We start from the raw sequence: 12,956 nt of genomic DNA, 5'->3' as shown, positions 1-12,956 counted from the left end.
ATGTTTGCAGTGGACATGTATTTTATGTAACTTTTTAAAAAGTTACTTCTCTTGTAAGAAAAAAGAAAATGCAATAGAAGAACCCAGTTATAATTGCAAGATAAATATATAACAATTAGAAATAAATGTAACAAAAAAAGAAAACTTAATAGCCTTGATAGATATAAAAAGAAAACTTATCTAATTATAAGACATCCCCTATTATTGAATAGAAAGTCTTAGAATTATAAATACAACAGTTCTGTCTTCAGTTAGTCTATAAGTGTAATGGTTCTATTAGAACAGCCCAAGTTTACTGCAGTTAGAAATTAACCCTGAAATCTCCCTGGCTGACACTGAGTTTCTTACTCAGTCATGCCACATTTCCATTGTGGGCTGATAGGAGTCTCTGTCTGCATAGAGGTCTAGACCCATTTTGGGTGTGGAGGCTGTACCATCTTGGAATTCCATCATCTGGAAGAAGTACCACGCTCAGAGGCTGTGGCAGGAAAAGAAGGAGGGAGTCACAATCCAGCAACTAAATGTTTTGACCTGGAAACATCACCTGACACTTGGCAGTTGGCCAGACTAATCACATAACCCCACCTGAATGCAGGGAGGCAAGGAACTCCAGTCTTTCATATCTGCAGGAATCAGAAAAGAGCCAGATACTGGTGAACACTTGTGGGTTTCAATAAAAATACCATTGAATTATTGGGAAGAAACTAGACAAGCTATAAAACTTTATATGATGACGCCTGTAATACCAGCACTTTGGGAGGCCAAGGCAGGTGGATCATGAGATCAGGAGATCGAGACCATCCTGGTTAACATGGTGAAACCACATCTCTACTAAAAATACGAAAAATTAGTCGGGCGTGGTGGCAGGCGCCTGTAGTCCCATCTATTTTGGAGGCTGAGGCAGGAGAATGGCATGAACCCGAGATCGGGCCACTGCACTCCAGCCTGGGTGACAGTGCGAGACTCTATGTCAAAAAACAAAAAACTTTATATGAAAAGAATGTCAACATGTTAAAATATATTATCAAACCTTGGTAACTAAAACAGTTTGTTACTGACAACGAATTTGACAGACTCTAGGAATAGACTTAAGCATATGGGAAATTTAGTATTTATGAAATAGTATTTTAAATTAGTTGAGTAAAATAATTATTAATAAATGGCATTAGGATAATTCACTGGCCATCTGAGGGAGAAAATGAACATAAATCTCTATACTGTTCATTACTCTAAAATAAATTTTGGATGAATCAAAAAATTAAATGTTGAAGAAAAAAATCAGACTGAATAAGTGTAGAAGAAAACATGGAAACAATGTTTCATCTTAGGTTATATACCTTTCTAAGCAGAACCCAAAACCTTTCAAAGAAAACTTGATGAAATACCTAAAAATTAAAATTCTGTTGCCTCACCTCATCCCCCGCAAAAATTATAATCAGAGTCAAAAGAAAAAGTTATCAACATGAGGAAGGGGGAGATACTGATATGTAAAGACCAATTTTCTTAATTTAAAATGGGATCTTTAAAAATCAGTAGGGATTGACCGGGCGTGGTTGATCATTCCTGTAATCCCAGCACTTTGGGAGGCCAAGGAGGTGGCCCTCTCGAGGTCAGGAGTTTGAGACTAGCCAGGCCAACATGGTGAAACCCAATCTCTACCAAAAAATACAAAAAAAAGTAGCCGGCCATGGTGCCACACACCTGTAGTCCCAGCTACTTAGCAGGCTGAGGCAGGAGAATTGGATGAACCTGGGAGACAAAGGTTGCAGTGAGTCAAGATGACGCCTGGGCAACAGAGTAAGACTCTGTCTCAAAAAAAAAAAGGTAGATATCAAGAACTGTTCCTCCTGAGGAACAGTGTTGTCCACATTTAAAAATGGTCTGAGATTTTTTTCCCTATTTACTATATCATGAGAACTTGAAAATCAACATGTGAATAACTGTAAAGTGTCTGAAATTTTATCCCTTTGCAAGTTAGCCTGCACAGTTTCATGGATGCTTGCAGAAGATACAAAACTATCGAGTCAGACACAAAGAATGTTATCATCATGTAGCAACAACATGAGCAACATATTTGTGTCAGTTCCCCCTTGCCTCCCAAGCCCCATGGACATGAAGCTGAGAGGCCCAGGTAGATGCTGCCCACACAGCAGATTCACATCAGGTTGAGGACTCTCATCTTAGTGATCTCAATGTTTTGTTATGGGCAGTAAACAAGCCTTCGTGAGCTTTGCTGCAGTGGGTGGCATTGTGTATTCATGATACCGGACAGTCAGCAAAGCTGTCCTGCGCTCCTGAGGAACAGTGCTGTCCACTATACAGTTCTCCTGCCTCAGCCTCCCGAGTAGCTGGGATTACAGGAGCACGCCACCCTGCCTCGCTAATTTTTGTATGTTTAGTAGAGATGGGTTTCACTGTGTTGGCCAGGCTGGTCTCGAACTCCCAGCCTCAGGTGATCCGCCTCGGCCTCCCAAAGTGCTGGGATTACAGACGTGAAGTCCTTGAAGATATAATCTGGAACAAAAATGCAGTTGGTGCCTCTTATAGATGTACAGAAACATGAGACCCAGCTGGGCGCAGTGACTCACACCTGTAATCCCAGCATTTTGGGAGGCCGAGGTGGGCAAATCATGAGGTCAGGAGATTGAGACCATCCTGGCTAACACGGTGAAACCCCATCTCTACCAAAAATACAAAAAATTAGCCGGACGTCATGGCAGGTGCCTGTAGTGCTGGCTACTCGGGAGGCAGAGGCAGGAGAATGGCGTGAACCCAGGAGGTGAAGCTTTCAGTGAGCCGAGATCGCACCACTGCACTCCAGCCTGGGCGACAGAGCAAGACTCCATCTCAAAAAAAGGAAAAAAAAAAAAAAAGGAAATGTGAGACTCATGGAGAATGGTCTCCCACAATAATAAGTTACCTAACAACCCATTAGAAATCTGGACAAAGGGACATAAACAAGAAACAATAAGAGAAATCCTCAAATGACTAATAAGCATGTGAAAAATGTTTTACTTCATTCACAAAGATATACAAATTCAGGCTGGGCCTGTGGCTCACACCTGTAATTCCAGCACTTTGGGAGGCCCAGGCAGGTGGATTACCGGAGGCCGGGAGTTTGAGACCAGCCTGGCCAACATGGTGAAACCCCATCTCTTCTAAAAATACAAAAATTAGCGGGGCGTGGTGGCACATGCCTGTAATCGCAGCTGCTTGGGAGGCTGAGGCAGAAGAATCCCTTGAATCAGGGAGGCAGAGGTTCTGGTGAGCCAAGATCACGCCACTGCACTCCAGGCTGGGTGACAGAGCAAGACTCCGTAAGACATACAAATTCAAACATTAATAAAATACTGTTTTTCATCAGAAAAGCAGACATCAGAAAAGTTACACCCAGTGCCTACTTTGAGGTCATGATAGAAGCAACCACTCTTTTATTTGTGCTGATAAATACACTGGTTTTTTTCTTTTTCTTTTTTTCCTCTCTGCCTATCATCTTGTAATATACTGTTAAGAAAGTAAAGCAAGGTACAGAAATATCTGAAGAGATTGTTCCCATTGTGTAAAACAAGGAGATGTGTATGTACATGTATACACTTTAATAAGAATAGAATATTAGCCAGGCGTGGTGGCTCACGCCTATAATCCCAGCACTTTGGGAGGCTGAGGCAAGTGAATCACCTGAGGTCAGGAGTTTGAGACCAACCTGACCAATACGGTGAAACCCCATCTCTACTAAAAATACAAAAATTAGCCAGATGTGGTGGCATGCACCTGTAGTCCCAGCTACTCGCGACACTGAGACAGGAGAATTGCTTGAACCTGGGAGGCAGAGGTTGCAGTGAGCCGAGATCGCGCCATTGCACTCCAGCCTGGGTGACAGCGAGACTCTGTCTCAAAAAAAAAAGAGAGATTTCTGGATGGAGACACAAGGAATTGGTAACTCATGTCTGGGGAATGGAACTGGGAATCAGAGTGGAAGAACTTTCCATCATTTATCCTTCATGTTTGAATTTTTAACCATGTGCACATACTACTTTTTCAAAAACTTTATTGAAATGTTTAAAAATAAAAATATCATGAAGTCACAAAAGCTCTAAACCAGTGAAGACCACACATTACAGAGGGCGTGATCCTGAACATCCCTACAAAGAGAAACTTTTTTTTTTCCGGTAGGGAAGAATTTACTTTAGTTCTTTCTTCTTTTTTTTTTTTTTTTTTTTTTTTTTTTTTTTTTGAGACAGTCTCAGTCTGTCCCCCAGGCTGGAGTGTGGTGGTGTGATCTCAGCTCACTGCCAGCTCTGCCTCCCAGGTTCATGCCATTCTTCTGCCTCAGCCTCCCGAGTAGCTGGGACTACAAGCGTGCACCACCACGCCCGGCTAATTTTTTTGTACTTTTAGTAGAGACGGAGTTTCACCATGTTAGCCAGGATGGTCTCGATCTCCTGACATTGTGATCCACCCGTCTTGGCCTCCCAAAGTGCTGGGATTACAGGCATGAGCCGCCGTGCTGGGCTGAATTTACTTTCAAATTAAGAATTTTGGCCGAGCGCGGTGGCTCAAGCCTGTAATCCCAGCACTTTGGGAGGCCGAGACAGGCGGATCACGAAGTCAGGAGATCGAGACCATTCTGGCTAACCCGGTGAAACCCCGTCTCTACTAAAAAAATAAAAAAACTAGCCGGGCGAGGTGGCGGGTGCCTGTACTCCCAGCTACTCGGGAGGCTGAGGCAGGAGAATGGCGTAAACCCGGGAGGCAGAGCTTGCAGTGAGCTGAGATCCAGCCACTGCACTCCAGCCTGGGCGACAGAGTGAGACTCCGTCTCAAAAAAAAAAAAAGAATTTTGGGCTGGACACAATGCCTCAGACTTGTAATCCCTGCACTTTCTGAGGCTGAGGTGGGAGGATCACTTGAACCCAGGAGTTTGAAACCAGCCTGAGAAACAGAGAAATCTCATCTCTACTAAAAATAAAAATATTTGTTGTGTGTGGTGCTGTGTGCCTGTAGACCCAGCTACTTGGGAGGCTGAGACAGGAGGATAGCTTGAACCCAGAATTTCAAGGTTGCAGTGAGCTGTGATCTGACTCCAGCCTGCGGTGGCAGAGTGAAACAGTATCTCAAAAACAAAATAAAAACTTTAGAGAATTTTCATACTTTGTTTACTTTTGTGTTGTGTTTTGTTTTTTTGTTTTGTTTTTTTTGTGTGTTTTTTTGAGACAGGGTCTTGCTCTGTTGCCCAGGCTGAAGTGCAGTGGTGTGATTAGCTCACCATAACCTCAAACTCCTGTGCTCAGGGGATCCTCCTGCCTAAGCCTCCTCAGTAGCTGGGACCACAGGCACATGCCACCATGCCTGGATAATTTTTGTATTTTTTATAGAGATGGCAGTTTCACCATGTTGCCCAGTCTGGTCTCCAACTCCTGAGCTCAATCAGTCCGGCCACCTCAGCCTTCCAAAGTGCTGTGATTACAGTCAGGAGCCACCGTACCTGGCTTTTATTTTTTAATAGAAGAAACTGAGTTTTCTTTTAACTTTTTTATTTGTTCGTTTTTAGACAGAGTCTCACTCTGTCACCCAGGCTGGAGTGCAGTGGTGCAATCTTGGCTCACTGTAGCCTCCGCCTCATGGATTTAAGTGATTCTCCTGCCTCAGGCTCCCAAGTAGCTGGGACTACAGGCGTTCACCACCACACCCAGCTAATTTTTTTTTTTTTTTTTTCGTATTTTTAGCAGAGACAGGGTTTCACCATGTTAGCCAGACTGGTCTCGAACTGCTGACCTCAGGTGATCCTCCTGTCTTGGCTTCCCAAAGTGCTGGGATTACAGGCATGAGCCACCACACCCAGCCCATTTGTTTTATTTATTTATTTATTTATTTACTTATTTATTTATTTTTTGAGACGGAGTCTCACTCTGCCACCCAGGCTGGAGTGCTGTGGCATGATCTCAGCCACTGCAAGCTCTGCCTCCCAGGTTCATGACATTCTCCCGCCTTAGCCTCCCAAGTAGCTGGAACTACAGGCGCTCGCCACCACACCCGGCTAATTTTTTTGTTTTTGTATTTTTAGTAGAGAAGGGGTTTCACCATGTTAGCTAGGATGGTCTCCATCTTCTGACTTCGTGATCCGCCCGCCTCAGCCTCCCAAAGTGCTGGGATTACAGGCTTGAGCCACTGTGCATACCCCATTTGTTTTATTTGTAAGTGCGCTGATTTTGAAGTCAGATGGACCAAGGTTGAGATCCTGATTGTTCCAGTTAGTAGACCTTGGGCAAACTACATAACCCCTGAAGTGTTACTTACCTAAGACTTAGAGACGCTAAGGTCATACATGTTGTAAAGGGCAGAACCGGAATTTCAGCCTAAGGCCATCTGACTCCAAAACCCAGTGCTCTTAGTGCTGTGTCCACTAATAAAACTTAGCAGAAGTGGACCACTTAACAGAGCATGGTAGTCTCTTCAAGCTGCCACCCCAAAACACCACAGGCTAGGCAACTTATACAATAAATTTATTTTGGCCGGGCGTGGTGGCTCAAGCCTGTAATCCCAGCACTTTGGGAGGCCGAGACGGGCGGATCACGAGGTCAGGAGATCGAGACCATCCTGGCTAACATGGTGAAACCCCGTCTCTACTAAAAAATACAAAAAACTAGCCGGGCGAGGTGGCGGGCGCCTGTAGTCCCAGCTACTCGGGAGGGTGAGGCAGGAGAATGGCGTGAACCCGGGAGGCGGAGCTTGCAGTGAGCTGAGATCTGGCCACTGCACCCCAGCCTGGGCGACAAAGCGAGACTCTGTCTCAACAAAAAAAAAAAAAAAACAATAAATTTATTTCTCACAGTTCTGGAGGCCAGGAGTCCAAGATCAAGGCACCAGCAGGGCCAGTTTCTGATGAGGCCTCTTGCCCAGCCTGCACATGTCGCCTTCTCACCGTGCCCTTTGTGTGGCCATTTCTTTGTGCACACAGAGAGAAAGGGACAGAGAAAGCCCTGTTGTCTCTTCCTCTTAGAACGACACTAGTCTTTACGGTAGAAAAGAAGGTTCACAGTTAACATTTATAACATTGTTGTATTTACATTGATGTATTTACAAAATTGTAATAAAAACTCTTACTTTATTAGAGCATTAGTTTGGATGAATTCAAGTCATTTTGCCATTTTACAACCCAGTTGGAAGACTTTGCTATTGCCATGCAGATGTTCAGTTTAGCTCATCGTCCTGTCAGACTAGGTAAGTTATATGAAAAACCATTTGATTTTTATCATCTATAAACAATTTTAGTATATTCTCCAACTAAATGCTACCAATCAAGGAACAAATTATAAGTAAAAATAATTGATTGACCTTTTAATTCAGTTTGGTTATTCTAGATTTAGAATACCAGTACTCCAATTTAATGGTTACTTTCTATACTTTTATTTTCTCATTCTCCTAAAAAGAAGGCCGGGCGTGGTGGCTCATGCCTGTAATCCCAGCAGTTTGGGAGGCCGAGGCGGGCAGATCACAAGGTCAGGAGTTCAAGATCAGCCTGCCCAACATGGTGAAACCCCATCTCTACTAAAAATACAAAAATTAGCCAGGCGTGGTGGTGGGCGCCTGTAATCCCAGCTACTCGGGAGGCTGAGGCATGAGAATCGCTTGAACTCAGGAGACGGAGGTTGCAGTGAACCAAGATCGCACCATTGCACTCCAACCTGGGCAATGGGCAAGACTTCAAGTCAAAAAAAAAAAAAAAAAGAAGGAAGAAATATTTAAATATATGTCTAGAGCACTGATTAAATTAAAATAGCTCACTTATGATGCAGTGACTCTCATGACATTCCTCAACTTATGATTTGAATATTTTCTTCATGGGTATTTTTGTTTTTGTTTTACTTCCCAAATAATAAAAATTTGGATTTGCTTTTACTTCTCAAATAATGAAAATTTAGATTAATTTCACTTAGACTATTTCACATAGTTGATAAGTTGTTTTATATGTGTTTGTTTTTTAGCCGAGTTTAAGAGAGCTGTGAAAGTAGCAACAGGACAAGAACTCTCAAACAATATTTTGGACACCGTCTTCAAGATCTTTGATTTGGACGGTGATGAATGTCTTAGTCATGAAGAGTTTCTTGGGGTGTTAAAAAACAGAATGCATCGAGGTTTATGGGTAACAGATTTTTTTACATGATGTTTATATTATATATCATTAACTGAATGATATTAAACCTAGAATTTTGGCACTTGTACAGTCTTTAAATGGAGTTTTCATCACTTAGAAAAAGATTATAAGCTGTAATTGAAATACAGAAATATATTTTATGTATGAGATTAAACATCTTTGCTTTTTAAAAAATAATCTGAATCTAATAAGAAATCACAATTTGAAGTTACCATGAGCTATGATTACACTACTGCACTCTAGCCTGTGCAACAGAGCAAGCCCTTGTCTCTGAAAAAAAAAAAAAAACAATTTTTAAAAAAGGAAATTACTATTCAGAAATGTAGCCTAGCTGGACATGGTGGCTGACATCTGTAATCCCAGCACATTGTGGGAGGCTGAGCCGGGTGGATCACTTGAAGCCAAGAGTTCGAGACCAGCTTGGGTAGCATCACAAGACTCTGTTTCTACAAAAAAAAAAGGGGGGGGAAAATCATAGCCTAGGATTTGACTAACTACATATAATTTGTAATTAGATATATGTAAATTCAAATCCCAGCTCTACTGTTTATTAACTGCCTAATCTTGCAAAGCCACTTAATTTTTTTTAGTCTCAGATTCTTTATCCATACCATGAGGAAACTAATGTACCAGAAAGCATTATTGTGAGAATTTAATGTAAAATACTTAGTATAGTGGCTGAGATTATGAAGTAAGTTTCACTATTAGCATTATTCACTCAAAGTCACATGTGAGTCTGTACTCATGGGACAAAACAAATTCAGATTTTTGTTCAGATTCGAATGTGCTAGAAGCACTCTCAGAAAAGAAGTCGTCCAGGGGAAGACTAGGGTCCAAAGAGAATCTACATGGTTGATAGGTAGGCAAGAAGAAAGGAAGGAGAGAGAGAGAGAGAGAGAGAGAATATGGTACTATTCATGAAAATAAAGCTATTTACAACTTAGAAAAGCAATTCCATTTCCTGCAACAAACACAACAGGGAAAAATAATTAATATGATTTTCATTAGCAAACATATTAATATTTTATAAGCTTATCAGTTACCCAACACCCCATAAATGTATTCCTGGAAATTAAGCCAGTCTTTACAGTTCACAATTGAGTGTACTTGGGAGTCTCTTTGCCCTTTCTCAGAAGACATTAAAAAGAAAAGCTGTAAATCCATCATAGGAAAAAGAACATATATAATGTGGAGTAGAATTTTGCTTCCACTTGGCTAATTTTCATCAATGCTGTGCTCCTGTGGTCACCCGGATCCAAGTATTTCCAAACCTTTACCTTTTCATTTTGTTGAGAGAAGTAGTAATCCACATGTATTTTTAGCTAACAGAATACCTACATGAATTAGATTATTTCTTGAAGCTTTTCATCAAATATTTTGTGACCTATATATTTTTTTATTTTAGCCAATGTTAAAGCTTTAGGCTTATAATTGTATTCCACATAGCTAAATAAAGTTCACCAGAAAAAAAGGGAAAGATTATAAAACATTATAAAAGGAAAACATTATAATTAAATTTTAAAGCTAGTATGTGAGAGAAGATGGCCCAAAGTCTTCATTACCCTCTTAGAGAAGAAACTCCATTAATGTGTGCTGAGTCTGGTTCTACTCCCTAGTTACCTTAGGCGTAGTCACATTCACTTTTTGTCTTTCACCCTCATTTTACAATTCTGTTGTGATCATCTTTTACAACATAATTCATCCTCAACTACTTTTGGAGGAATGTGCGAAGGAAATAAACAGTAACGTAAAGTACACATGAAATCATGTTTAACCTTGAAGATAATGACCCCTTGATTTTTACTTTCGGTTAACAGGTGCCACAACATCAGAGTATACAAGAATACTGGAAGTGTGTGAAGAAAGAAAGCATTAAAGGAGTAAAAGAAGTCTGGAAACAAGCCGGAAAAGGTCTTTTTTAATAAAAGATATAATAGTATGGCAATTATATTGTTCCAAATGTCAAAATTTGTGATATTTTAGAAGTACTAGCTATTTATCTTCCTAAGTCTTCATTGATATTCTTTGTGATATAAGCATGTCTTGTACTTGCTTTCTGATTCATAATTTTATTAAAGAACTTGGTAGAAAGAAAAATAAGTATAAAAATAGATACTGGGGCCGGGCGCGGTGGCTCAAGCCTGTAATCCCAGCACTTTGGGAGGCCGAGACGGGCGGATCACGAGGTCAGGAGATCGAGACCATCCTGGCTAACACGGTGAAACCCCGTCTCTACTAAAAAATACAAAAACCTAGCCGGGCGAGGTGGCGGGCGCCTGTAGTCCCAGCTACTCAGGAGGCTGAGGCAGGAGAATGGCGTAAACCTGGGAGGCGGAGCTTGCAGTGAGCTGAGATTCGGCCACTGCACTCCAGCCCGGTCAACAGAGCAAGACTCCGTCTCAAAAAAAAAAAAAAAAAATAGATACTGGATTCTGTCAAAAGGCCTAGATTTGAAATGGTGTTTTGTGCTTCGGTAAGATGGAAAGCTTAGTGATTCACTGATTTCTTGGACACTCTAATAATGATATGCTTTCTGGAAGGATAAAACAAATACATACGGGAAAAAGTACTTGAGACCAAGGCCAGCATCAATTCCAGACATCCTCATGTTCCTAATATGCTAAATGAAGTTAAAAACTTATTTGAGATTTTTTTCATCTGTACCTTATATATCTCATAAATTTATTGTGTATTTTATGTCAGTAGCTTAGCTGTTTATTGTCTTTAAAATAACATGTAAATTTCAATGTTCTATCTGGAAGCAGAATAAAATATTTACATAGATATAAAAAATACTGAGGTGCTTTTTATTTTACATGTGTTTTTAAAACTACTTTAAAAAATTGTAAATACTCTCATCCCTTGCCAACTGTAGAGACAATGGAAAAGAAACTTCAGTGGCCACACACAACAAGGAAGATACACTTTGCAAAAATTGTTTGGAAAAGGCACAAATAGGAATGGGTGCAGCCCACAACAAGCAAAAACAAGCAATCCCTGAGGAGTAGAGTTAGATTCCAGAGTTAGTACAATATAATGCTCAGAATAACCAGTTCTCAACAAAAAAATTATAAAACATGTAAAGCAACAGGAAAATATGATCCATTCACAGGATATGAAGAATTTCACAGAAACCATACCTAAAGAAGACCAGACTTTGGAATTATTAGTCAAAGATGTTAAATCAATTGTTGTAAGTATGTTCAATATGTTTTCTAAAGGAAACCATGAATAAACACTAACAGAAATCAGAAAAACAATGTCTGAACAAAATGAAAATATAAAGAGACAGAAATTATAAAAAGGAGCCAAACAAATTCTGGAGCTGAAATCTGCAATAACTGAAATGAAAAATGCAATAAAGGGATTCAGCAGCAAGTTTGAACAAGGAGAAAGACAGGACTGGCAAAATTGAAGATAAGACATTGAAAATTACCCAGTCTAAGGAAAAGAAAGAAAGTGAAGAAAAATGAAGAGAGCATGAGGAACCTATGGGACCTCATCAAGCGTACCAAATACACATTATAGGAATCCCAGAAGGAGAAGACATAGAGAAAGGAGCAGCAAAAAATTTGAAGAAATAATAGCTGTCAAATTCCCAAATCTGATTAAAAATATGAATGTATACGTCTAAGAAGCTCAATGAACTCCAAGCAGGAAAACTTCGAAGAGATCCACACTGAGACATATACTCAAATTATCAACTCCCATAGACAAAAAGATAATTTTGAAAGCATCAAATAGAAGTGACTCATGTGGCCGGGTGTGGTGGCTCACACCTGTAATCCCAGCACTATGGGAGGCCAAGGCAGGCGGATCATGAGGTCAGGGGATTGAGACCATCCTGGCTAACACAGTGAAACCCCGTCTCTACTGACAAAAAATTAGCCAGGCGTGGTGGCAGGCGCCTGTAGTCCCAGCTGCTTGGGAGGCTGAGGCAGGAGAATGGCCAGAACCTGGGAGGCAGAACTTGCAGTGAGCCAAGATCACACCACTGCACTCCAGCCTGGGTGACAGAGTGAGACTCCGTGTCAAAAAAAAAAAAAAAAAAAAAAAAAAGGCTCATGCATGTATGAGACCTTCAATAAGAATGACAGTTGATCTCCCACCAGAAACCATGGAGGCCAAAAGGCACTGGATGACATATTTAAAGTCTTGAAAGAAAAAGACTGTCAGCCAAGAACTCTATATACAGCAAAACTATCCTTCAAAAATGAAGGAGAATTTAAGATATATCCAGATTTAAAAGACTGATCTTATTACCAGTATCTACCCTACAAGAAATGCTAAAGGGAGTGCTTCAGGCTGAAATGAAAGGACAGTAGACAGTAATTCAAAGACAGAAGAAAAAAAAATACTACTAAAGGTAACTTCATTAGTATTATAAAAACCACTGGGCCGGGCCGGGCGCGGTGGCTCAAGCCTGTAATCCCAGCACTTTGGGAGGCCGAGACGGGCGGATCACGAGGTCGGGAGATCGAGACCATCCTGGCTAACACGGTGAAACCCCGTCTCTACTAAAAAAAATACAAAAAACTAGCCGGGCGACGTGGCGGGCGCCTGTAGTCCCAGCTACTCGGGAGGCTGAGGCAGGAGAATGGCGTAAACCCGGGAGGCAGAGCTTGCAGTGAGCTGAGATCCGGCCACTGCACTCTAGCCTGGGCAGCAGAGTGAGACTCCGTCTCAAAAAAAATAAAAAAATAAAATAAAATAAAATAAAAAAATAAAAACCACTGGGCCACAAATATGTGGAAATTAACAACACAACCAATGCCTCAAAGAAAAGGGAAGTGAGAACATA

The 12,956-nt window shown here is 41.0% G+C and overlaps 1 protein-coding gene across 4 annotated transcripts in view; it reads left to right on the top strand.

Annotated features, from left to right (window-relative positions):
• The window catches only part of MICU2 (mitochondrial calcium uptake 2), a 107,249-nt gene extending 96,301 nt beyond the window's left edge, over positions 1-10,948 (top strand). For all 4 annotated transcript variants that reach the window (XM_077973769.1, XM_015120729.3, XM_001089388.5 and 1 more), the window contains 3 exons: positions 7,113-7,221; positions 7,986-8,143; positions 9,973-10,948. In XM_077973769.1, the coding sequence (XP_077829895.1) occupies positions 7,113-7,221; positions 7,986-8,143; positions 9,973-10,077 (372 nt within the window). In that variant the 3' untranslated portion in view covers positions 10,078-10,948. The remainder of the gene's footprint in view (positions 1-7,112; positions 7,222-7,985; positions 8,144-9,972) is intronic.
• The last annotated feature ends 2,008 nt before the right edge of the window (positions 10,949-12,956 follow it).

The sequence above is a fragment of the Macaca mulatta genome, chromosome 17, assembly GCF_049350105.2.
Source record: "Macaca mulatta isolate MMU2019108-1 chromosome 17, T2T-MMU8v2.0, whole genome shotgun sequence".
In the NCBI taxonomy this organism is placed as follows: Eukaryota; Metazoa; Chordata; class Mammalia; order Primates; family Cercopithecidae; genus Macaca; species Macaca mulatta.
This window is presented reverse-complemented; position numbering and strand designations above follow the sequence as displayed.